The sequence below is a fragment of the Haemaphysalis longicornis genome, unplaced genomic scaffold (assembly GCF_048455015.1).
Source record: "Haemaphysalis longicornis isolate Haplotype H1 unplaced genomic scaffold, Haemaphysalis longicornis Haplotype H1 scaffold_5, whole genome shotgun sequence".
NCBI lineage: Eukaryota > Metazoa > Arthropoda > Arachnida > Ixodida > Ixodidae > Haemaphysalis > Haemaphysalis longicornis.
Window position 1 is genome coordinate 68,375,312 of NW_027526385.1, and position 27,169 is coordinate 68,402,480.

A 27,169-nucleotide genomic window follows, 5' to 3' on the forward strand; every position below is an offset into this window, starting at 1 on the left:
CGGTGTCGCAATTCCGGCAAACATCTCGGCCTTCTTTTCTAATAAAGAGCCTTCTCTCTCTCTCTCTCTACCAGCGAAAAGCACGTACGTGCACTACGCGAAAAAAATAGCGTTCATGCGCTGTAAACGTATATGCGAGACACATCTTGCCGGTACACGCATAAACCAACAAGGAGACTTTGCTTCCGCATTTCCTTTGTTCGTTGTCGCCGACCCCAGCCCCGTTACTCATCCCCGTACACAGACCCACACGCGCGCGCCATTTCGGCAGCGGCGCTACGGCGCCTCCGCAATTGCTAGCTGCACTTCGGTGAGCGGCGTCTTACTGCTTCACATGCATTTATTCTGAAAACACTGCAGCATACTAGTGCCTGCTCAGCATTATTGGCTGTAGTAGGGCTTGATTTTCGCTTGTTCGTTGCGCATTCTGCTACAATATTACGGCCACCTCGTTATAATTAACAGACCAGTCGGACAAGGCAGTTACGTTGTAGTTACGTTACTTTAGGTAACAATCACCAAACGTTTGTGATAATGAATCGTTGGCCTGTTTCAGCATTTCTAGATTTAAGCATTTACCGCGCTAGTCGGACAGAGGCCGTATATTTACTCTTCGCTCCTAATTTTTTTTAGTATCATCACTATATATATTACCGACTATCACTGGAGGACACTTGAGGTTCAGTGACAAAAAGTTATAATATGCAGCCACACGGAATCTTGGGCAAAAAATAAGGCCCCCGCAGTCAACACAAATTATGGCATGGTGGTGGTTCGGAGTGGTGTTTTTTTTTTTTAATTCCAAAACAAACATCACCTTATCGTGACATGTATACTTGCAAAATAAGTAATCTGGTTGCCGTGGTTCTTTTACTTTGTAGGAATACTGTTTACCTCTTAGCCGGGAGGGAACTTCTATCAGGATTGGCCCCTTGCTTTAGTTTCGCCAAAAAATTGTTTTTTTGAACACTGCCCTGAGCCCATAGGGAAAGAAAACCGACGCGCTTAACGAAACAAGTATTTCCTGAACAAATGTAACTTGGTTTCTGGAATTGAACGAAACATCCCCGGCAAAAGTACAGCAGTATTCCCCATCCTTCCTAAATCTAGAATCTAATGTGAACATTCACGTCCGTCGCATAAAAAAAAAAACGCATTGGAGCGGTTTAAGTATTTAACGTAGTGTAGTATATTCTCTGTCATCAAGCACAGCCACCTCAGCTGTCGCTTCCGTAAGTTATCAAGCATCCCGGCGTGGCATTATTCTGCACAAGAATACAGCATGATAACGTACGCCTCGTTTGGCGTTCGTGCATACTTTTTGAACACGAAAATTGTACAAACGAGTGCTATCAACCACAACAACAACAAGTATCATTCACAAGGAAACACGGCGAAAAGAGCATGGCCGAGGCGGCCTATCCGGCCGGAAGTCCAGGTATGACGTTTTTCAGCCGGTTTTCGCCCGCGCTCTTCGGTCTTCCGGCATCGCGCGGCGAGATGGGGGCGGGGCATCGGGCCACTTTTGTTTGCTCATTGCGCCGCTTCTATTGCATGTATTGCGAAAATATTTCGTACACGGGAGCTATTCATTGTGTACTTGCTGCTAGTCAACTTTTCTTTTAATTCTAAAACCGCTTCACCTTCCCTTTAATGAATAAGATTAAATTTAGCGGCTCGAAAGAGCAGCAAGTTATCTCCGGCTAATTGGCAAATGTAATTTGAAGTTTTTTGTTTGTTTGTAGACGTTGAATCATCCAGTGCAAACCTGCCATAACGGCTTCATGGTCTGTAAGAAATGCATTAAAGGGGCCATGAAAACAAGACAAATTACAGCTTTGTTCAGTTTGAAAGAACTAGCATTTGGTAAATCACACAGCTTCATTTCAGTCACAAAAAAAAAAAAACGTTTATTATCCGAAGGAGTGCAAGAATTGCTGAAAAGCATTCAAATTTCGCGCCATAGTGACGTAATAAGGGCAGGAATGACGCAATATGGCTTAGCACTAAAAACGTAGTTATGGGTGTGTTAGCTGCAGGCTATCGTATAAGTGGTACGATCGAACGAAACGAGATGTCCCACTGCAATCGCCCGGTCATGCTTCTTGGCGGTGAGTTCGATTGGCTGCGGCTAATCGCGCGACAAAGATTCTATGACGTCGTATAGAAATCGCTGTAAAGTAGCGGGGTAGTCGGCACTGCTTCATATGATTTCTTTAATGCGTAGATTATTTTTTTTCAGGTTTGCGAGAAAATTGATATCATTGTTATCGGGACAAAGCTTGCAGCCTTTTTTAATAATCCGTACTTTTATTTTATTTGTCTCCACGGCCCTAAACTTATCTCATCAACCTGCAGTCGGGGGGGGGGGGGAGGGGTGATATCAGACTTGCTGGAGTGTGAGCCACACAGGAGAGCACTGGCATTTACAATGTAGACGTCGTGGGGGAACTCTATGGGGATAAGGACATCATGGGGACAGCTTCATCATCATCATCACTACCAGCCTATCTACGCTCACTGCAGGGCAAAGGCCTCTCCCATAAGTCTCCAATTAGCCCAGTCCTGTGCTAACTGCGACCAATTTATCCCCGCAAACTTCTTGATCTCATCTGCCCATCTAACATTCTGCCGCCCCCTGCAACGCTTGCCTTCTCTAGGGATCCACTCTGTTACCCTTAATGACCAGCGGTTATCTTGCCTTCGCATTACATGCCCTGCCCACGCACATTTCTTCTTAATTTCTAGTAATATGTCCTTAACACGCGTTTGCTCCCTGACCCACTCCGCTCTCTTCTTGTCCCTTAATGTTACACCTATCATTTTCCGCTCCATTGCTCCCTGAGTCGTCCTCAATTTAAGTTGAACCCTCTAAGTGAGCCTCCAAGTTTCTGCCCCGTAGGTAAGTACCGGTAAGATGCAGCTGTCATAAGGCAGTTTTAGCATATCGTTACCGTGTTTGCGTTACCGTTTAGCGTGTTACCGGAAGCCGGTGGCGACGGGTAAGTTACCGTTCGCGGTAACTCTCGCGCTGCGCAGTCGACTCCAGCAAACACGGTAAACGGTAACGTAAACACGGTAACGATATGCCAAAACCCTCTATACACTTTCTTCTTCAGGGACAATGGTAGGCTGCCAATCGTTATCTGAGAATGTCTGCCGTATGCACTCCACCGCATTCTTATCCTTCTAATTATCTCTGCCTCATGGTTGAGATCCGTGGTCACAACTTATCCGGGGACAGCTTATCGCGGACAGCTTATTCGGACCTAAATCACCAAATTACATATTTCCGATGGCTGGAGCTTGGGGGAGGGAGAGGGGGGGGGGTGCGGAACGCCAATGCAAGCCATATTTCCAGCGCTGTGCCTAGCCGGCTGATACGAGACATCATCAAACTAGAGCGAAGAAAACGTTGGGAGTCTAGGAAGCAACGAGGATGAAATATTTGGTATAATTGTTGCGCGTCCAACTCAAAATCACTGACAAGGATAATAAAAAATTTGATAACAAGGAACCGTAAATACGTTTTTCTTTGGAAAATGACAACCGAACAACCTAACCCTAGTATCCCCACTATTATTTGCCGAAATTTCCCTTTCTGGTGCTCAAATTCAGGCTTTGTTGCTTGCTCCGGAACGGAACATGTAAAAATATGCTGAATAAATGAAGTTGATGATACCGTGGCTGCGTTGTGGCAGTTTTTGGTGCTATTTGGCAGCGCATTCAAGAATCGTAGCTCTGTGAGAAACATCACGCTGCTACTCTTTGTGATAGATAAAGATAACCATGCAACGGTGAGTACAGAGGGCAACAGCCTTGCCTATAACACAGGTTTCGTACTTATAGCCTTATCTTGCCTCGGCCGAAAAGCATTTGAAGAAAACTACTGTGTCATTCTGAAGTATTGACCATATGTTTTGACCTCAACGTTTTTTGTGACAAGTTTGAGTCCGCAGTTTTGAGAGATAACCAGCTCAAGTTAAACTCAGTGTTATAGACAAGGGTGTTGCGCACTGTACTTTGAACTATTGACGGGTGATAGGTAGGATAAGCTATAGCAGGAATAGCTGGAAGTGATTAATGACTGGGAGTAATTAGGAATCGTTCGGTAACCCAGTTTAACTGGAGGTATTTCGGTTCCCAGTTCGGCATTTACACTAGGGTTGTCCCGCAGATTGCATAACCAGTCTTATTACGTTAATATGATGATTATGATGATAATTAAACCTTTATACCTCTGCTGCACTTACCACCATTATCATCAACAACAGTCTACTTACGTCCACTGCAGGACGAAGTAGAGCCACTAAATAAATTTTTACCTCTACCCGCTCCTGTCCTGTGCTGCCCGAGTCCTTTCTTTGCCTCCGAATTTTCTTATTTCGTCTCTCCATCAAGTTATTGGCCTTTCTCTTCTTGTAGTCCCGTCTCTCGGTATCTTGTCGGTTCGTCTTCCTACATGGACGCTTTAGCTGGATGTCCTTTTGAGTAAAGGAGCTTCGTATGAACTGTGATTGATGAAACAAATGTGATAGCGCTAGCGCAAAAGCACCTTGTGGTGTACTATTCGACCTCGCATGTAAACAAAATACGATTTCGAAATTTAAGTATACAACTTCAGCGAATTAGTTTTGCTCAAATGAGCTGAACTCGGGCAGGTGCCAAGGGCATTATACTGACATACAGTGCTAATACAGTGTAATACACCAGGCTCAACATAGTCCGTGTTACCCGCCGCGGTGGCTCAGTGGCAAGGCGTTCTGCCGCTGAGCACGAGGGCGCGGGTTCGATTCCCGGCCCGAACCCGAAAAACAAGAACGCCCGTGTGTTCGAGATTTCGGCGCACGTTAAAAATCCCCAGGTGGTCAAAATATTAATCCGGAGCCATCCACTACGGCGCGCCTCATCGCCTGTGAAGCGTCGGTGGGTTAAACCCCACAATCAATAAACATAGTCCATGTTTTTGTTTCTTTCTTTCCGATAAATGTATCTGTCCATCTGCGAAAGATACACAAAATATTTTTCAAAATTAGATGTCCCAAAACGCCATGAAACGGAACAGCGAGAGCTAACGCAAGGATGACCCGAGTCTTAGATTAGGGGAAAGCTGTATATAATATCATATTTTCTTTAGATCAATATAGGAACGAGAACTTTCTTTCTGCACGTGGTATTGAAAGAAAGGCCTAAGCAGAATAAGTGATTCGCCGCTACAACAATATGTCATTCGATACTACAGAGTTCTCTCAGGAGTGATTACTGAGCTAGCTATTCTGCCTAGTACAAAAACTTTTCGCACAACTAACAGTGAAAGCGACAGCTTCAAGTGTGCATAGTTTCAAAATAAGAAGCTAGCTTCACCGGGTTCCAGAGTCATTGAAAATATACCACTATCTCCAATATATCTCCAATGTATCTCCAAATTTATCTCTAAAGTTATCTTTAATATCAAGATAACCTTGAACAGTGAATTGCACAGAAAGTTTTTGTAGTTCTGGAATACATTTTTACATGTTACTACCCAAGTCTATCCTTGCTTTGGGCGAAAGATCGTGTTTCTGCTATAGTTTATTCTTTCACCAGGTTTCTGAGCGGTTGGTTTTTTGAGTGGGAAATCTGGAGAATGCAGAATAGGAACTTGAACATTTATTTTTGGGCGACGGAGTTTTTAGGCAAATAGCATAGGGTCGAGCACGCTCTTGAAATTATCTTGAACTGTTTTGAAGAAGTGCGTCGAAAGTAATACATTAACCTGACGAGTACGTATTTATGTTTGTTGCGAGTTGTTCCATAATTGCGTAATGCACTTCTTTATAAATTGTCATCTTGGTGTTAGTACTACTGTTTTATTTATTTGCTCCGGTTTTGTGGGGAGTGCTTTAAATCTAATAAGCTAATGCACGTGTGTTAAAGATTTCGGCACACGTTAAAGATCCCCAGGTGGTCAAAATTAATCCGGAGCCCTCCACTACGGCGCGCCTCATCGCCTGTGAAGCGTCGGCGCGTAAAGCCCACACTCAATCAATAAAATCTAATAAACTACGAAAACTGCCAAAGTTCTCAAAAAGAAGACGACAAAGAAATTAAGAATCGTTGGATTTTTGTGCGCCAAATATTACATCTGCGACAACAAGACGTTGTTTTCATTCAGTCATTTATTATGGTGCCGGTGGCCTAACTGCAATACTGCCTTTAAGTGGTTTCCGCAATTACATAATGAAATCGGGGCTGAGTAGAGGAAGCTGTAAAAGTCGGTGCAGAACAACAACAAAAAAGTTCTTTTGGTACTCACATAATACGATGCAAAAGCTTACAACGAGAAACAACGGACGTCCCATTGCTTTGGCTGGGAGTTCCAGGACTGCGACTGTGGCGATAAAGGCGGGACGCTTTATGAAATCGCGCCTAGGTCTGCTAGCCGACTGGCGCCTCCGACGCGTTATCGCGTCGCGCCGCTATCTACGAAAGCCGTGGTTACTGTTTCGCTTTTGAAGCTTGCAGGATTGGTCCGTGTTTTTATGTTATATCTGGGCTACATACTTATCAAATGTTAGTGTTTTTAGTTTTTGCTGTGAGATTTAAAACGTGGGGCGTTTAGGTTGAGAAATTTGTTTTCCAGAATACTCTTCGTCCAGTAGCTTCTGCGTCAGATTTAGCGGGAAAGGAGCCCTGCTAAGGTGGCTAGAATCTAGCCACATAGCCTCCTCTATAACTTCTGTGCCCGCGCAATCAGTCCCTCAACGCCGTCCCCGATTCTCTCGTTGTACGCCGCGGCGCACCGCTAGGGGCGCTCGCATCCCATAATAGCTCACGCAGTGCTCGCTGCAACAGCAGACGATCCGCTACGCCGCGGTTTTCCCGCCGCGCGCGAAATTTGTTTACCGAATTCGTTCGAAAACTTTGCTTAGTTGTGATATTCTTTCTAGCGTGATAATAATAATAATATTTTTTGTTGCACAGCACTGAATACATAAGCGGGCGAGCCCAAGCCAAAAAAAGCTTGGCAGTTGCTGCCCATTACGGACGCAGCGATACGCATTTATTGTCGTCTGCGACACAAATATTGTCGATGCTTGCTCTCCAAGTGCTTTGCTAACTGCAGCGCTTGTCGAGACAGCCGGGCCAGTGCCATGCGCATGTTCTTCAAACTTTTCGTCGATCCGGGTAAGTTCGTAGTTAAACATATCGTTAAGAAACGGCGCTTGCTTGAAGGCATCATGCTTAAACGTGGTATTTTTGTTCTCTGTAGCACTACCAGAAGAAAGGCGGCTGTCTATGCCCCGAACACTGCACAATGCCGTACTGCTGCGTACCGCGCTGTAAATCATGGAGCGGTCGGAAAGAAACTGGAGTGTCGTTCCACGAAATTCCCAGTGACCAAGAACTTCGAGAAAAGTGGCTTAAGGTGATCTCGAGAGACAACTGGACCCCGAATAGCACATCTTGTTATTCCACTGTTTGTAGCCGACACTTCGTCCCGTCCGACTATAAAGAAGGGTGCTCGACGCGAAGACTGAAGAAAGGCGCTGTTCCCAGTGTCTTCCAAGAGTACCCATCATATTTGCAGCCACGCAAGCAAATCGAAAGAAGCGATGCTGCCCTCAGGAAGCGTGCTGCGGCTGCATTAGCCGGCGAGCCAGCACAGAAAAAAAGAGCAATCGGTGGTGGCGCACCACTTGCGCTTCCGGACTTACGGAGGGACCAGCCGTGCGCTAACAATGTAGCTTCGGACGCCCTACCTGTTGAAGAACTTCCAGACTCCAGCAACAGCGCTGACCAAGACTTCGTCTCCAGAAAGGCGCACGTGGATAGAGCAGTGCAGGTAGCCTCATACAGTTCATTGCCGACCATCGAAAGACGGAAGTGGAGACGGAAGGAACGCGACCTCAGGGCGCAGATAAAAAGGTTGAAAGGAACTGTTGACAAATATAAAAAGGAGCTCCAGAAACTTAAAGAGGAGTGCTATGTCCCAGCGTTTCTGCAGGTTGTCGAGCAGGCAAGTGAAAAGGAGTTAGCTGCCTCGATACTGCTTGAGCAGGTCAAAAATTTTCAGAAGGTGAAACCGACGTGGTCTGAATGCACAGTCCGTCACGCAGTGGTCCTTCGTAACCTATCACCGCAGGCGTACGAGCACATAAGGACCACAGGGCTACTCCGCCTGCCCTGTCGAAGCACGCTGGAGCGTTTCCTCGGTTCGTCCCGCAAAGAAGTGGGCATCACAAGCTTGATTAAGCAGAGGCTGTCAGCTGAGCTTGCCTCACACACGAATGCTCAGTCGAAAACGTGCTCGCTCATCGTAGACGAGATGAAGGTCAAGCAGCGGCTACTGTATGTGAAGCAGAGAGACGCCTTCGTTGGCGAAGTGGACTACGGCGACTGCTTGCCGCAGAAACAACCAGGCAAGCCAGAAGAGCCAGTTCTTGCCAACTCGCTGCTTTGCTTCCTTTTAAGCGGCTTATCAACGAGATACAAGATTCCCGTTGCCTATTTTTTTACTCACAACTGTTCTGGGGAAAACCTTCACCAGATCATGACGAAGGTAGTCAAGGAAGTTGAGAGTATAGGCTTCATAATCGTGCGGACAGTGACCGACAATCATCGAGTTAACGTGAAGGCGTTCCAACTGCTATGTGGGGGTAACCTCGAGCACTGCGTACCACATCTGACAGACCAAGACCGCAAACTGTTTCTCGCTTTCGATCAGTGCCATTTGATCAAAAACGTACGGTCACAGTTTTTGTCGCGCGATATCGGAAAGGACAAGGAAATAACTTCCCAGTACCTGAAAGACCTCTACGAAATGCAAGAGCGCAGTATAGTCAAACCAGTGCGATTTCTGACACGAAAACACGTCCATCCGACTAACATCGAGAAGATGAACGTCAGGAGGGCAGTTCAAGTCCTTTCACCACCTGTCACCGCGGCACTAAAACTCCTAAAAGAGCAGGCAGGTCACACGTGTGACGCAAGCTTCGCAAACGTCGGTCCCACGGTGGTGTTCATGGACATCATGCACCGTTGGTTCGTCTTGATGGATGTGAGCAACTGCACTCAACATATACATCAGAATAACCCTGACTGCAAGCAGTATGAATCTGAAACCGACGAACGCCTAGGTTGGCTTGAGACTGCCTTTCTTGACTACCTTGCCGAAATTAAGCGGCAGAGCCTGGCCCAGAATTTTCTGACGAAAGAGACCTACCAGGGCCTGCTGTTTACAACCATCTCAAATGTGGAGTGCATTCGTTATCTTCTCAAGGTCATGCGCTTCCGTTTCGTCTTGACTAGAAAGATGTCTTCTGACCCAATAGAGGCCTTCTTTGGGTGGTTGAGAAAATCGGCAGGTTCAAACGACCAGACCGACGTGAGGGCAGTTTTGTCCGGAATTGAAAAAGCCCTGAAAACTGGCATAGCCTGCACACCCAGCAGCAGCAATGTGATGTCTGCAGACAGCGGCAGCTGCTGCTCATCAGCACTCCTACAGCGACCGCCAGGAGCAGCGCAGAATGCCGGCGTAGCATTCCCAGCAGAGGCGACCGCGACCCTTGAGGAACACCTCGACAGGGGCAAGACGCTGCTGCCAACACCAGATGTTGCTGCACTGGCAATGGTTGGTGGATACATCGCAAGAACCATTCACGAAACCATTTGCTGTGATGAATGCTTCGCCCTAGTGACGAAACCCAACAGTTCAGCGCCATCGGATGCCTTAATTAGGCACCAGGACAGAGGTGGACTCCTCTACCCGTCTGCTGAGCTTGTGATGGTTCTCCATTCACTAAAGAAGTACGTTGAGGTTTTCCTCGCGAAAGCTAGGATGGTGAACCAGCCACTGAAGGCTGCCGTTGACAACGCCGCGGAAGTACTTCAGAAACGTGAACTGCTGAAGTGCTCAACCCAAGGCCACCATGAAAAACTCGTGAACGTTGTGCTCGTCAAGTTTTTCCGGCCCCTTTTTGTGAACTTCGCGACGAGTGTGACTGACAGACACGACATTGCAAAAGTGTTGCATGCGAAACCACTGTCTCGGAAAGTGCTGAAGCTGTGAGCGAAAAATCAAATAGAAAGGTCGCGTCGCCTTCTGATTACAGTTTTTATATTAAAAATCTTATGTAAGCTTACTTTTTACTGTCAACGCATGATCCTTTATGGAACGGAGACGTTTCAAACCCTCATTCCCGCAAGCGTGCATAGGCTGCGTCGTCTGCTGCTATTATGGGATAGGCGCGGCTTCTGGCGGCAAGCTCCAGAACTATGAGGGACCGACGCCGCCTGGGTATTCCGCGCCAACGCGCGGGCACAAAAGTTATAGAGGAGGCTATGCTAGCCACCTTAGCCCTGCTCACGCGAAACCGCTTCGCGTACCAAATGGAAGCCTATCCAATCCAAGATCCATTGGAGGAAGAGCTCGCGGAGCGACGAGTGTCTTTCGGACGACCTTTGAAGGGTAAGAGCCTCCCGTGCGTCTATTTTCGGTCAAATTAACCTCTAAATGTGGTGTATGCGTGCTTTTTTAATAATAACAACTCTGCTTCTAGCGTTCAACAACAGTCTACAGGCCTTAGCACCGGCATTTGCCGGGTTAGGCTTCGGTGAACACGGGAGGTCGAGTTCTAAACTTTCAGCTTGATTTCATTGCGAATTTAGTACAACCTGTTGTTAGCATAAGTGAGTTATGCTAATTATTTTAGCTGGGGTGGAGATGTGAAGTTCGGAAGGTTCTTATTTTGTTGTTTGAACGCTTGTGTCCTTTGCAGTTCCCCCACTGCCAGCATGTCCGAGAAGGTCGAGCTGAAGACCGTTCCTTTCGATCCGAGGTTCCCGAACACCAACCAGACCAAGTAAGTGGGCCATCAACACACTTTTGCGTGTATAATAAAACTTAAGGCGGTACATAAATTATAATTCCGGATGATTTGTGTTAAAGCGGCATGGTATTATATCGAAACCGTTTTTAGGAGTTGAGGGAGGCGGTGTTATCTGCATATCCATAATGCAGTGAAAGATCGCAGCCTATGGCTAGTTTGCCAGTAGGATAAATTGTTCTGTTTCCGTTCGCCTTTGAGTCTTGTACGTGAAGCTTGAAGTCGACGAAGCAGAACATACGTATAGTAGCGGTAGCGTGGTTCAAAATTAAGACTGCCGAGCGGCTGTAGAGGACCACATGCGTAAGTGATGATTTTTTGGGCTTTAAGTACCGATGAATAGTGTAGGCTCATTCCAGACCTCAGTTGATTGCACAAAGTCTGATTTAAAGCAAGCATCCGAGTGCTTGTGTGCTCAAATTGGCATTTGAAACGTGTGGGTGTGATAACATCGCTTGTGATTTCAGTTTGTCTTACAATTAGTCTTTCGTGTTTTATTGCTTTCTTGTCAAGGTCACCAAAGCGAAGTTGGGGTCTCGTAATGTTTGATGTAATTACAGGGCAACTTGCATTGCCATCCTTTTCTTTTTCTTAAAAAAAAAATATATATATATGCACCCTACATGATCACCATCGCTTTTTTGTGGTTTGGGGGGGTGGGGGTGGCTAGATCTTTTATAAGGTGTCTTCGATTTTGCTGCACTTGCTGCACTCATTCAGGTAGTGCAGCACTCGCCTCTTCGATTTTCGAGTGCAGCGCGCGGCGCCTGCACTTTTCTCTTCGATTTTCCGACGGTGCGGAGAGTGCAGGATGAGTTCACGATGTTCCCTGCACCTCCCAGGGAGGAGGTGCAGAAGCAGACGACAAAAGTGCAGGACCGGTTCCACAGTGCGGTGCCGGCGGTGAACTGGCTGAACTCATTCTGAACTCGTGCAGAAAGTGCAGGCCAAATCGAAGAGACCTACAATCACTATTTAAGACCAATGAATTTGCAAAAGCAAAACTACCTGTTGCGGGAGCTCATTGGCCAAAATGTACTGCTGAGCCCTGTAGTGCAGTCGACTCATCACCCAGACACCCCGAGTTTAACCTGCTATATGGATTTATCTTTCTACTATGACGTGTATGGGCCTTATTGACTCAGCCCTGAGCAAGTTCGCGAACGTAGTTACTACGGCCGTGAACGCACTCTCTCTCTGAGCCTTAGGGCGTGGGTTCGATCCTGGCAGCTGCAGCTGTTTTTCTAATGGACATGAAAAAAAGAAAAAAAGCCCGTATGTTGACCACGTTAAAAGATTTTCAAGTGATTGAAATGAACCTTGAGCCCTTCGCTATGGCGCACTTGATTGGCCAAGTGTAGCCTCCCCGCTGAAACAACACTGCTTCATAACATTTGTATGATGTTTTACCGTTATTTTTCTACATTTTCCACTACTTCTTCGATACTATAACAGTTTTTCAAGTGTGAAACGCAAAGCACTGCTTTTACTTTTCTTTTAGCAGCACTGTAATTTCGTTTTGTCGGCGGTACGGTAAAAATTGAAAGGGGGTGGAGGCGGTGCTTAAGATCAGCTGTTTTATTATTATTATTATTTTTTTTTTTTTTCAGTTCTACGTGATGCTGCTAAGGGTTACAATTTGTTGTTCGCATGCAGAATGTCAGGAGCATGCAAACGTATGGCGAAAATTGTGTACTCACTATGTCAACGTGTTATGTTGCTCTTTATGTATGTATGTATGCATGTATTTATTGTTCTTTAGGAAGAGAGGAAGGTCGACCAGCAGGCATAAATTGTCTCGCCTAGGGGCGGATACCGGGATGCCTGCTGGTGTAGAGGAGGAGAGATGGGGAGGAAAGAGTACATAGGAATAGGAGGATAGGGGAGCAAGTTGACATTATCATATATCTAACACACAGGGCAGGTCGACAAGGGTAAATATAACACACAAAAGCAAAAAAAGGGGGTGGGAGTTAAACATTGAGCAAATTGGCAATACAGAGAAACACTACAGATATAGACAAAATGTGAATGTTCAGAAGACAATGTTTAACATACATGTAAAATGGGACACTCACACGCACACACACACGTAGAAAAGCTGCATGAGCAGCAAGCAGCACTCCACTACGCTGCAGTTTTAGATCTAGGAGAGCTTACTCGGCGTTGCAAAAATATGAAAAGGTAGTATCTGGGCTCTTTTTTGCTAAGGATGGTAGGTAGTATTTCTCCGACAAGTGCAGAACAAAAATGCTTGTGCATCGAGGTTTTGGTGTACATTAGATTCCGAGGTGGCCGAAATTGATCTACAGTCCTCCGCTTTGGTGCGCCTCCTAGCCAAGATGTAGCTACGGTGCATAAAACCTCAAAAAAAAAAAAAAGAAAAGAAACAGTGAAAAGTAGTTTTTCTTAAGCAACCTAAACGTGAACATTTTGGTCTGTCGATGCCACTTGATTTGTCTAGTTACGGCAGCCAAAAATTTGACTGCATACCTGCTTACTTTGCTGAAAATCAACTGCTTTGTGGCACATGCATGTCCTCATTGCTCAGCGCAAAGGACGCCTCGGGCACATTTGAGGCAAAATGGTAGTACATAACCGGGAGTACGAGTTTTTTCTATGATAGTGAATTTAGAAAATGTGTTAAAACCGAGTTGAGGTGAAAGCAAACATTCGAACAAAAGATGTCTGCATGTGCTGTTTTAAGCACAACAAAAAAGTGAAGCAGCACCAAAGCGGGAAAATTGAGCAAACTGCCATTGCATTCATTGTGGGAGGAGTGATGGAAGTGACAAGAGGAAGTGCTGCATGGCAGGGGGCAGCAGAAAACCAGCTACGCCCTTTGGCGAAATTTGCACCAAAGGTAGCAGGTGATGTGAGGTCGGAAGAAGCGTTTACTTCTCAGTTATGTGTTACTCACATCGTGTGCATGGGTAAACAGCAGCTGCTGCATCTGGCACGCACTCATAAAAACAGGAGCAGTCAGGTCCTACGGCACCCACCAAAGTTTCTGCCCTCTCACAACAACTCGCTTTGAACTAAGTCAAACAACAAGCCGCAGGGCAGGACAAAGTCATGTGAAGACAGCAAAAGAAAATCGCTTTAGTCTGCATTTGCTGTGTCCCGTTTCTGGACCACACTAGCGGTGTACAGGTGCCCCTGCGAGGGGTTTTGTACTTCGACCCACTCCTGTAGGCGAGATGTGTTTGAACGCCCCCTTCTTGCCGGCCTGCAGGAACTGCTGGCAGAACTATGTGGACTTCCACCGGTGCGAGAAGGTGAAGGGAAAGGGCTACGAGCCGTGCCAGTACTTCCAGCGAGTCTACAAGGCGCTCTGCCCCAATGCCTGGGTGAGGAAGAGAGCCTTCTCTACCCCAGCACACCCCCTGTATCGTCTGTGCACACTTTTGTGTGCGCAGGCTGTTTTGTGACGGTTTCGGATTCAGTGGTGAAGGGGGCCCCGTCTCAGGGACCTCAATTCTTGGCTCTCAACAAGGTTAGGACGCTGGAATGACGAAAAGAGGGGTCAGTATTATGCTGGGGCGGCACCTGTTTTTAGCTGAATACATTTGTTATGTGTGGAAACTCTGCAAATGTAGCATCAAACCCCACTTTTCTGATGGAGCCGAAAAGCAAAAACGCTTGTGTGTTCAAGATTTCGGCTCACGTTAAAGATCCCCGGGTGTTCAAAATTAATTCAGAGCCCTCCACTACGGCGCGCCTTATCACCTGTGTAGCGTCGGCACACTAAAACCTACAATCAGTCAATCAAAATGTAGCATCAGCTTGTGTGTTTCTTGGTGAGATTAAGAGCTGTTGCTGAAAATTATCTGTTCCCTTTTTTTGAAAAGTGAAACGGGCTGTGGGTTGAGATTTCGGTGCATTTGATAGATTCTTGAGGGTTCAAGATTAATCCGAGCCCTCCACTATGGTGAGCATCTTAGCTTCGGTGTGTTAAACCCCCAATATTGGAATTGAATTGGATTTTTCCCAGAAATGATGCATTGACCTCATGCTAGTAGGAGTGAAGTACAGGCACTCTTTTGAGGCCTAAAGCATTTGTCTGGTTTTACTCCCTTGCTGAGGTGATATTTGTTTATGGTGCGCACTTAGAGGCACCGAAACACTCTTGTAAGGTGGCAGTTTGATACATTCACGCGACATACTTGAGCCAAGCACTGTGCACCTACCGTGTAACTTGAAAACAAATTTTGAGGATACCTTTCATCGGGCGGTGATGATGCTGCCATTTATCGGACATTCTCACCCACACGTGTCTTCTTGCTTAGCGCTGCGATTGGCTCTGCCTAGCAGTATGCTTCCCAGGTATACTTCCGATCACAAAGGTATACCTCCCATCACGCTACCTTTTAATGCAGAGGTCTTTCTTGGTTGGATTGGTGAAAGTGTGCTCCCAATTGGTGTCGGCAAAACGCCTCCAAAAAAGCCATGCCTGTAATTCCCATTAGCAGCGACGCGTGCCATACAGCGTGCAACAGAAAGAAAACAAAATGTGGCCACCAACATATTGGAACTGTGTTCTCCCCCTTAATCCTTCAAGTTTAGTGCAGGCATTGTCGCAGCAGCATAGATAGAGATCCTGCAACAAATGGCTGCAGTGAATCCAAATGTTCAGGTTATAGGCTTCGCGCTGACATCGGCAAAAGGCTCACTGGCAAACGTAGCCAAAAGAAATGCTTTCGCGTTCTCACCTCACGAGACGATTCTTAGGGGTCATCTGCAACTTTTTCATTGTTAGTGACGTGGTTCAAGCCCCTAGCTTCATAATAGGGTCACCCAGCTCTGCTGTGTACCCCAGCTCTTAAGGTGTCATGATGTGGTGCTATGAGCCTCGTTGACAAAGCTTATGTCACTGTAGCATTACTCCTGTTTCCCCATTTATTGTGTTTCCCGGATGAATTGAAAAAAAAAAAAAAAAAAAAACTAAGTTTGGGAACAGCCCTCACCAGCAAGCTATCACAGGCACTCCAATTGAAAATAAATGAACAGGGGCCCAAAAAATTTTCAAAAGATGAGAAAGGAAGTTAGCAACAGAGAGCAAGAAATAATGAAAGCGAGCACGAAAGAACCAATTTGTGCATAAACCCCTCCGCTTTTTCGCAGTCATCTCACACATTGCTCCATGCATCTAAAAGAAGCTAAAAAAAAAAACCATCACCAGATGTGCATCTGGTTGCACAAATAGTGTTCACATATCGTAATTGCAGCTGGTGTAGCTGTCCAGCTGTGGCTGGAATTTCAGCACCTCCCTCGTGATGTATTGCAGGAGCTTCAGCCGCAATTTCACAGAAGCCTGTACTGGCCTCTCAGTGTGTTTCAGCTTTGCTGCAAAGGTGCCTTATAGTGGTGTGACCTTGGGGTCAGGTGACCCATATTATGAGATGTGCAGGTCAAATACGCTGGGCCTTTGTTGGATTCCTCGATTAAATTGAGAAACAGCGCCATGGGTTTTTAATCTCTCCCTCTGACAGCTGGAATTTCTGCTTGGCAGTGTGCTTGATGTGAAGGAATTGTCGCGCTGTGCTCGATTGTGCTTTGACCTAACCAGCCGTTATGTTTGGTGGAGACGCGGCCCCCCACCTAACCAACATTTGTTAGAAGCACAGGTCAGGAGATTCAACCTAGGGACGAACATGTAATAGGGAAAATTTAGGTTCGATTGAGAAGGCGGAAACGGGGAATCGGGAAGTTTGACGGGTGGGGGCTTATTTTCAGTGCCCTTGGTCGGAATAGGGATAGGGGAGGGGGATACAGTGTACTAGAAAAGAGCGTCGTTCGGGGCCAATTAAGGGGGGTGGGTCCCTTTTGTGATGAAAATTTCTGCTGAGGAACTCTTGTTGTAAGCAACGCCCCTGGTGGCTGCTGCTTACCAGTTGGTTTCAGTGTTTGTTAAATTATTCCCTATTTATTGCCCTAAATAGTCTTATTTCTTTATTTCATGATATAAAGTATTCTAAAACCCATCAAATAACTGTACAGTTTGGTTTAAAAAACTTGTAGAGGGCGCTGGCTGCAACAACTGGGGTTAGTGTTTAGCTCAGCAAAGTCGAGAGTTCTAGTTTTTGATGACAACGCCCATAACGAATCGGTATTCGCTCAAAAAGCAGCAATACCGTGGGTAACGGAATACAAATATCTGGGCATATGGTTAAACGAAGGTCACGCGTATCTAAAAACTCATGAGGAGCATTTAAGAATGAAAGGCAGAAGAAACGCCTCTATCATGAAGCACAGAGCACTGTGGGGATATAACAGATATGAAGTAGTGAGAGGAATCTGGAAGGGAGTAATGGTACCAGCACTCACCTTTTCAAACGCAGTAGTGTGTGTCAAATCAGAGATTCAATCAGGGCTAGAAGTAAATCAGAGGGCCGCAGGTTGATTGGCATTAGGAGCACACAGTAAAACAACAAATGAGGCAGTGCAGGAAGACATGGGATGGGCATCCTTCGAAGTGAGAGAAGCACAGAGCAAAATATGTTTTGAAGAACGACTTAGAAATATGGATGATCAGAGATGGGCGCCCAAAGTGTTACGGTATCTTTACATGAAAAGCGTGGACACACAATGGAGAAAAAGAACCAGAAGGCTCAGGACAAAGCATATGAAACCTGGAACTGCAGGGTAAATGACCAAGGCAATAAAAAATGAAGTGAAAGAAACAAACGACGACCTGAAAAAACAGGATGGATGCGAAGAAGTCCTTAGATATCTACAGGATCGGGAAGCAGGAGATCACAAGGGAAAAATTATTCGATAATACCAAAGGGAGTGCATTGCTTTTTGAAGCCCGAGCGGGTTGCTTGCGGACAAAAACACTTATCCAGAAGCCGGTACAGGAAGAACTAGGCGCAGGCTGCGGCAAGGAGCCAGAAACCATGCGACATATTGTAACGGAGTGCAAAAGTATCTGTCCAGTCTTCAGTGATGGAGCCATCCAGCTTCTGGAATCCCTTGGCTTTAACGTTAACGGAAAAGTGAAATAGAGGTTAGTAAAAGAAGGTTGGAGTGTTGGTGGGAAAAGAGCAGAGAACAATCTGGGAAGACATGCGAACAAAGAAGTCAGACTAGCACAAAAATCTCGTAAACGTACTTTCTTTTTATTTTGACATTATTTTTATTTTGTTTTGTTTCTGTTTTTTTGGCGAGGTGATTGTATAGTGGCGTTGCGACTAAGGCAGCTGCGCAACGCCACCCCGTTACAAAGGGGAAGCCGCTAATCATCATCATCATTCTCTGGGGAACGCCTGCACTGCATACAATTTTTTCATCACAAAAGTGACCCACACTTTCCAATTGGTTCTTCCTCCACATGACACACCTTACCTTCTACTACACTGTGTGTGTGTGTATGTGTGGGGGGGGGGGGGGGGGTATTGGGATGCGGAAGTGAGATTCTGGCAATGGCTTGCAGCATATTCAATACCACATGTTGGAAAAATGTTTCTGACAAAATGAATTGATGCGGTGTAATACCTTGAAAACAGTGTTTCTAGGTTTCTTTGTTTATATTTCACTTGTCATGTTTTACTCTCTCTACCATTGTCAAATGCCCACTTGTAGAGTGAGCATTACGTGGAGCAGTAGAAGGGGTAGTGCGCTTTATTAAAACAAGGTGAATCAGCAGACCTGCTGTCATGACGGGGACTGACGTGCCAGTTGTCCTGTTCACATTTTTGGGATGCCAATTCTATATGAGGGCCGGCTGGAGCAGCCAAGAAGTGGCACTCTTCAGTTGCAACAATCAAAGTTTCTCATCCTATGGGTAGAAATGGCCATATACATTATCGAGGGTGACCTTTGCATTTGAAGGTGTGCCACTCGGTGGGACAGAGTGGATTCAGATGAGGATAGGGTGTGGTTGGATGCCTATAGGAGAGGCCTTCATTTATCAGGTTGACAGTGATGTATCGTTAGTGCTTTTCTGCTAGTTACTCTGCCATTTTTTACGTTGGCTTCAATTTTTTTTTTTTTTGCGACAAATATGACCTTGCGGAGGGCCTAGTAAGGGGTTAAAGCTTGGTTACCACCCGTGCTAGGTGGTTGATGGCTTTGAAAATTTTGCTGTATTGGAGTGGTTAGAAAAATTGAAAGCCTTGTTGCAAAAAAAAAACAAAAAAAACCACAAAGGGTTGGCTGGTCACTGTTTGTCTTTCAGCATAAAGTTTGTTTGCTGGGGTATTACTGTGCACTTGGTTAAAAAGAACAGGTCGTATGGATTGAGAGATGTCGCCACAACAACTCTCTCTCGTCACACCCACGTGGCACAGTTGACCATCAGTCTAACCGAAATGTGGGTCCGTAGGAATTTTAGGAATTATTCGGAGTTTCAGGTTACCAGATACTGAGTTTAGTGTGGAAGCTATGAATACCGCACTTCTTTCATGCTGAGATACGTTTGAACTTTTTGCAGTACGGAACTTTTAGCCACTTTCCGGCCGTTCCAGTCCGCAGCTAATTTGCCAGTTTCTGGCGCTGTGAAGAAAAACGCAAACGGTGCGAGAAAAACTCGCAGGATATTTATTTTTTCTCTCGCCTTCTGCTTGCAACTCCTTCAACTCCTTGGGCTGCGTGTGAGACCACTCCAAGCATTCTCCTGGGTGCAGGCCAGTGTTGTTACTGCAAGTTTGGTAGAAAAACACAGTGTCCCTCCTGCCTCCTTTTCATTGTCCGTCGCTACAAACAGCGCAGTCCTTGCTGCTTAGGCTTGAGAGCTTGTAAATGAAATGGCTTGTCCTATCTAGCCTTTCCTCTCACTCCATACGTGCAGACGGGCCCCACTTTTCGGCTTGAGCCCTAAGATTGCCGACCAGTTGTTGGATGGGGTTGCGGCGGTATTGCAGGTTTTCCTGCTCTTTTTGCCATGGTTCTGCAGCTGTGTGCACCTCCAAAAAATACCCGGTCCACACGTGCGCAAAACGTGACATTAAGTGCTAAAGGCTTTAATTAAGAAGCCGGATCATGTTATCTGGGCGGGCCGTGCTACATGCCAAAACGCGAAGGAATTATTAAATGTGCTAGGCGTGATGATGATGATGACCGAAAAGAGAAATGCACTTATATTTTAGAAGTTTTTAATGGGAATAAAAATGTCTTGGAAGGGGGTAAGGATGTTGTGAAAGGAAACGTTATGAGAAATAGTGCTTTCTGAAAAACAGTGTGAGCCGTTTGTAAGAGTGGCTTTAGAAGCCGCCATCACCTGCCAGTGGTAGCCAAATCTAAAATATTCAAAATGAAGAGTAACATCACGTCCTGCCTTTGCCGCTGTTTTAGTGAACTTTGTCTTTCTTCTACAGAACTTCGCCACCAAGAGGGCACAAAAAATAGCCTTATTTCGAAGTTCAGCAACATTCTCTCGTCAACACTCTAGTGCTGAGAGCTTCATTGGTTTCATTTGGTGCCCTGTTCGAGAGTGGGCAGATTTAAGGAGTTCGTGAATGCGAATGAGTTGTGCGGAACTCCTTAAATAAAAAATGACATTAGAGCAAATGGCATTAGGTTTTTGTGTGTAGCAGCGAATTAGTGGTAGTATTAACACTTAAGGCATTAAGCACTTAATGCCATTTTTCATGTACCTGTAGCATGGGTATAAAACTATTGACATTGGAAACCTCTAGATGCCAAGAAAAAAAGCTTCTTCCACCATTTCACTTTCTTTCGACAAAATGCGTAGCTCACGGGGTAATGATCCGCATGGTACTGTCTGCACTGCCATCGTGGTCTTCGTCACTTACTTCTGTCGAATCCCTGTCATCACTATCTGATGAAGGCACGCAGTTCTCTTCACCACTGAAGTCTTCATCGCTTTCGCTAAGTGCACCACCGTAGAACGCACAATGTGAGAAAGCGGCCGTGCTTCTCAGCAAACAGCGTGCATGTGAAAATGCTCTGGTATGCAGAAGACCTCTGCTCAACATTGGGCTGCAGCCTAGTGCAATAAGAAGAAAGCGTCAACAAGCAAAGTTCACTTATCCCTCAAGAGATGGCGCATTATGCATACAAAGAATGCGGGCACATTGCAGTGAGAAAAAACGTGAAATTTAATCTTGGAACACCAACATTGGGCGTACCCCAACAGTGGACCACTACAGCTGTGTTGCACTTTCGGGTAGGGCCTGAAAATGCAAATGCTGTGGAACTTGGCTTATTTGGAGCTTGTCGGATTACGAGTAGTAATAACCACCTAAAGTGGACTTTGTAGAATTTTATTGGCCTTTATTTTAAAATTCAAACATACAAATCTGCATAATGAAGAGCCATAGCATACATATTCAGTCCATCTGTAGCTTGTACTCTGGTTGCATCCTAGTTTTACACAGGGTTAGCATGGCAAGGTTGCGTAGCAGGCTTCTTCAAAATTAATAAATTCTTACAGTCAAGCTCAGAATCTGGCAGGGCCTTTAAAAACTTCATTCCGGTTGCAGTGTGTGTGTTATCGATGCAGGCTGGTCTAAGTAGTTACCGTAGACTTACTGCAGTCCTCAAGAATCTTTCTTTGTGAATCGCACAAAGCGCAACTTGCTTGCTGTGGTAGTCGACGAGATTCCTCAGTTAGTCGCAGTTCTCAACGTGTGGTCAATGGCAAGTTCTGTAGTACTGCTAGTGGGGTCATAGTCAGGTGTTTAACAACGCACTGCAAAGCCTGAGAAGATGAAAACAGTAATGGGGCAACTTGAGAACACCAGCTATATAAGTTGGGGATGGCATGAGCTCACCATACCTGGGTCTCCGACTTCACTAGAAGGCCGAACCAGGGAATTAGCTGAACAGGCCTGCAGTGAGCGCATGCAGATAAGATGTTTGTGTTTTCCCAGTTAAGGCTAGAGGAGAGCCTGTTTGCTCATGTTTCTTACTTTTCATTTAAATTATTTCTGTGCCTGAAAATTATGAGAATTTAGATATTTAGAAAACGATTTGGCCGAGATGATTAGTTCTCTTTTGCTTGTTGTTTTGGACTGCCCAGAGCTGCTCCAGAGCAGGTTTGTATTTTAGTGGGAGCAATTTTCACCTGCCCAGGGACTGCTCAGAGATGACCTGGGCAGGCAAATCAGCGAGACTTTGTAAAAGCAAGTTGGCCTATCTGAATAGATTAGAGTGTTGTGGATACAAATATACCACTTGTAGCAGAAGTAGTTGATTACACAACAAAAAATACCACAAGTTTGAAAACGAGTAGTAGGCACATCTCATACACTTTCCCGCACAATGATTTGTGGCATCACTAATCGTGAACTGTGAAACAGGATTGGTGGAGCTTGCATAAGTGCTTTTCTGAAACTGAGGCAGCGGGGAGTGGTAAATTTTAAGTAAATGTACGCCGAAACTTTAGCCTGTGGTGTTTTTGTAAGGAGCACAAACCTCAGCTAGCAAGTATTAAGGGGGGACACTGGTCTTAAAACAACTTCTTTTATTTGCAAGTAAACTCTGTGAAACTTGTCAGTCTTGCTGCTTTTTTCCCACTGATTTCAAATATGCCAGTATTTTTTCAGTTAGTCAATTAGTTCCCAAGATAATTAGAGATAATTAGCCATTTTTGTCCCCACAATTAACAAAACAGTGTTGGTCACAAAACTGTAGTCTTTATATTTTCCAATATTATGAACCCTGCTGAATGCAATAATGGAAGCAGTTTTTTGATGCACCGCTTAGAACTAATTTTATGGCTCATTAAAGTTCGGTGGCACCAGTGGCAAGGAACCATTTTCAGTGCCCATTTCAAACACCGAAGTTTAATGAGCTGTAAAATTAGTTCCAAGCGATGCATCAAAAAACTGCTTCCATTATTGCATTCAGCAGGGTTCATAGTATTGGAAAATATAAAGACTACAGTTTTGTGACCAACACTGTTTTGTTAATTGTGGGAGCAAAAATGGCTAATTATCTCTAATTATCTTGGGAACTAATTGACTAACTGAAAAAATACTGGCATATTTGAAATCAGTGGGAAAAAAGCAGCAAGACTGACAAGTTTCACAGAGTTCACTTGAAAATTAAAAGAAGTTGTTTTAGGACCAGTGTCCCCCCTTAAAGGGGCCCTGCAGCACTTACCATCAACTACTCGGAATGTATTTTTGGGTAACGTCTATTGTCCCAGCAATCTCCTCCCGCAAGAATTAGGAAAATCCGTTCACTATCTCCGAAACTACGCGCAATGAGAAATCCCACACAATCGTTCCCTCTCAACTTGACTGCAAACAACGCGACGAAAGCTGCGCGCTCTCTACCGGAGAGGGGGGGCGGCTAGCGGTGTTTTCTTCTGCGGCCTTCAATATATCATAGGCCGGGGAGTTTTCTCCTTTTCTCAGCAAAGTGGAGGGTCCTATTTCTTGTCTGGTGCCCCAAAAGAGCAGGCACGGGTGCCCGTTTGCAACTGTGCACTCAAGCTGGTAGGGCGTTCTTGAAGCAATAAACGTTTGTTGTCGAGTGGTCTGGTTGAAAGGGAAGTATTGAGCTCATCAAACTCCGCGTGCACTCAAAACACAAAAGAAACCGGCAAAACTGTGCCTACAGGTTCAGGCATAGAAGAGGTTCGCACACACTGCCGACGACGGCGGATCGTCACAGGAAATGGGAGAAATTAGCCATGAAGTTGACCAGTGACAGCCGATTGGACAGCCATGGCCTCAATGATGTCGTTTAGGCCATGCCAGGGGTGCATAACGAGGAGAACTGAAGAGAGCGCGGTTGGTTTTTCCGCGTCTTTGACAGCGATTTGCACGTTCACCACTTCACGTGCACGTGTAATATTTGGCTCAGGTATTTCTGGTAGTGTAAGCTAAGCGTCGCGCATGTTCACTTGCACTGCTCAAAGAGTGTTGCAGGGGCCCTTTAAGGGGGGACACTGCTCTTAAAACAGCTTCCTTTTATTGTTAAGTAAACTCTGTGAAACTTGTCAGTGTTGCTGCTTTCCCCCTGATTTCAACAATGGCATTATTTTTTGAGTAAGTCAATTAGTTGCCAAGATAATTGGAGATAATTAGTCAGTTTTGAGGGAACAGTAGACAAGAAGTGTTAGCCACAAAACTGTAATCTTTATATTTTCCAGTACTATGAACCCTAGTGGGTGCAATAAGAGAAGCGGTTTTTTGATGCACCACTTGGAACAAATTTTACTGCTCATTAAACTTTGGTATTTCAAATGGGCATTCGAAATGGGGTCTTGCCACTGGTGCCACCAAAGTTTAATGAGCTGTAAAATTAGTTCAAGCGGAGCATCAAAAAACCGATTCTCGTATTGTACTCACCAGGGTTCATAGTATTGGAAAGTACGAAGATCACAGTTACATGACCCGCACTGCATTGTCTATTGTTCCTCAAAAAATGACTAATTATCTCTAATTATCTTTGTAACTATTTGACGTTATAAAAAAATGGAATATATGAAATCAGAGGGGAAAAAAGCAGCAAGACTGACAAGGTTCAGAGAGTTTACTTAACAATTAAAGGAAGCTGTTTTAAGAGCCATGGCCCCCATTAAGTTTCAATTTCGTTAGGATATTCAGCCTTGCAGCGCAACCGCAGTCAAACGATGTATGCAGGTGAATGTAAAAGCCTACTGTACCTACTTACACCACCGGCACGTCAAGATACGAACGAGAGCAAGTGGCACGAACCAGAGGTCATTAGCGCAATCCGCTGCGTTGCCCGGACGGCACGGCCGTTAACTCAATTTATGGGCAATCACACACGTAATTGCTGCGCCTTCTTCCAGGCTGCAGTACTTCGCCGTAACGGTCGGCCATGGCCGGTATAGAGGTGCGGGTTTTGATGACCGCCTGGTCCGGGGCATCGGCGTGCCAAGATGATATAAAAGAAGACCCTTTCTGGTGGACCTTCAACCTTTGTTGGGAAAGTCAGAGCCACCCGCCCTGGTGGCTCGCTGGCTAAGGCGTTGTGCTGCTGGGCCCAAGGATGCGAGTTCGATTCCCGGCCGTGGTGGCAGCTTTTCAGATGGAGCCAAGAGGTGAAATGCCCGTTTGCCGAGATTTCAGGACGCATGAAAGATTTCCAGGTGGTCAGTATTAAAGGAGCCATGAAGAAAAAATACAAGTTGGATTTATTAGAAAGACTGCTTAGTCCTGATAAAAATGATACCAATATCATCGCAATCTTCGAACAAATAACGGAGATATTAAAGAAAACGTGGGAAGCAGTCGCGACCCCTTAGCCAATTTCCCGCAACTTTTCTATGACGTCACGGAACCTTGTTTGTGCGATTGGCGGCCGCCTGACTGACCTGTCGCGACGACACATGACTGGACGTCTGTAATGGGGCCTCTAGTTCCATTTGACCGCACCACTTGAATGCTAACGTGCAGTTAACGCACTGAAAATTATATTTTATTGTTGGCCCGTATGACGTCATTCCTGCTCATAACACGTCACTGTGGTGCAAAATTTGAAAGTTTTTGAATACTTGCTTTTTTTTTTTTTGTTAAAAAACATCTTTTGTGGCTGTAATGGAGCTGAGTGAGATACTGAATCCTAGTTCTTTAAAATTAAACGAAGTTGTATTTTCTCTTCATGGCTCCTTTAAGATCTCCAGAGCCCCCCACTATGGTGTGCCTCATAGGTCAGCTGTAGTTTTGGTGGAGTAAAACCACAAAATTTGAATTTTTTTTTCTGAAAGCCATTCAGAACAAATTTTCAGGACCACTCTGATAAAGTATAGTTGAGGTACGGTTCTAGCTCACTCCGGGCAAACCAGAGAGAAATTCCAGCTTAACTATATATATATCTCGGCAATAAGGCATCATTGGTTGTCAAACAACAGCCAAGAGAGCTACGAATTGCGTGATCTTTCATTTACAACAAAGCGTTATTTACCTTGAAACGTCCCTTTAAAACTGCTTTTGTGTAGGAATCCAAAAGCCTTGTTGTTCCACGGGTGAAATACTTTTAATTTTTCTGCATGAGTTACCCGCGCAAAGCTATCCGAGGCTGTGACTAGTGTCTTGGGCATTCCTTGTGCTTCAGAGTGAGCAATTCACACACACACACAAAAAAAGGCAAATCTAGTGCTGTGGTGCAAAAACCCATTATATCTCAAACGACCGGTTCCGGTTGAAACTGTAGGTGTTATAAAAAGGAGTGGTGGCTGAACGGTATTCTTTCGCTCCATAGTCCGCCACATTCCAACCCTCCACATGGCTCTCTGTGCATGCCCAGGCGTTGTTGCCTTACACTGGAGGCTAGGGTGCCCTCCCTTTCTTTAAAGTGATTGCTTCATTAGTGGGTCTGATGGCATCCTGTTGGAAAGGACCGGAAAGCTCTGATGAGATCTCTGGTGTGGGCGTGAAACCGGGCTTCCATTTTGTCGGAACGGTTGCTTGAAAATCGCGAAATAGAAATGCTTCTAGATAAGACTATTGACATGCATTAAAGCGGACATGCAGCAAATCATAATGGAGTACAAGAGTATGCCTTTATCTCATAAACCACGTATCGGTGTACACATTTAGATCATTTGTCGGTGTGCTTACTTAGTGCGCAAAAAATCGTCACATGGGTTCGTTCTTCGTTTGCGATTTGGGTCTTTGAAGGTTTGGCAATCGAACGGATGCACTTTCAGCGAAGGTTGGACTCGCTTTTAGCTTTTGCGCTTCTCTCAACTTTCTTTTGGAAGGGATGGAAAAGTTTTCTCTTTGTATTTTCTTTTTGATGTGTGGCACAGGCTTACCAATGTGTTTGTACGACCATCTTTTGGTCATGGACGCCGCCTCTGCCTTTTCTCTACATGGGGCATAGAGGGCTTTGACCTTAAAAATGGCTGTGCATCCCGACCTTAAAGTGAAAATGATTTCTTTGGGCACCCATGACAGTGCAGTTAAAGAATTTGACAAGTTCGCGCGAGTGTTTCTTCAAAGTTTACAACTTGCTCCCTCATCTTGGCAGAGTACGGATATTCTCAAATTGTTTACAATCAACATTGGTTGTCCATTTCAGCTTGAGTGATGTTTTTTTTTTCCCATCTTTGCAGGTCGCGAAATGGGACGAGCAGATTGAGAACGACTGCTTCGCCGGCAAGATCTAAATTGGTGCCGTCTGCAAGCCTCTCCCCGTGTAGAAAAATGTTTGAGTAATACAGCTCGCTTGGACCATCCAGTTGTGTCTGCGTGTGTGTGGCTTAATAGTGTTACATCCTCCTTTCACCATGCACATATCTAGCTTTGCCTTTAATCGTGTGCATACCTGCATTTTTATAGCTACAGTAATTCTGTACATGAGTCGAGCAATCTGTCAAATGCAGTCACCAATGGCACATGACTTAATACGCTTTG

At 45.3% G+C, this 27,169-nt stretch overlaps 2 protein-coding genes across 2 annotated transcripts in view; one reads left to right on the forward strand and one right to left on the reverse strand.

Annotated features, from left to right (window-relative positions):
* LOC144138388 (retinoid-inducible serine carboxypeptidase-like) overlaps positions 1-6,453 on the reverse strand; it is a 45,135-nt gene extending 38,682 nt beyond the window's left edge. Inside the window, exon 1 of the mRNA XM_077670649.1 lies at positions 6,296-6,453. Coding sequence (XP_077526775.1) covers positions 6,296-6,341 — 46 coding nt within the window. The 5' untranslated portion in view covers positions 6,342-6,453. The remainder of the gene's footprint in view (positions 1-6,295) is intronic.
* Positions 6,454-10,337: 3,884 nt separating this feature from the next.
* On the forward strand, positions 10,338-26,993 carry Cox6b (Cytochrome c oxidase subunit 6B). Its single transcript, XM_077670650.1, has 4 exons — positions 10,338-10,450; positions 10,761-10,844; positions 14,104-14,218; positions 26,869-26,993. The coding sequence occupies exons 2-4, from the start codon at positions 10,777-10,779 to the stop codon at positions 26,920-26,922; spliced, it is 237 nt and encodes a 78-aa protein (XP_077526776.1). The 5' UTR covers positions 10,338-10,450; positions 10,761-10,776; the 3' UTR covers positions 26,923-26,993.
* The last annotated feature ends 176 nt before the right edge of the window (positions 26,994-27,169 follow it).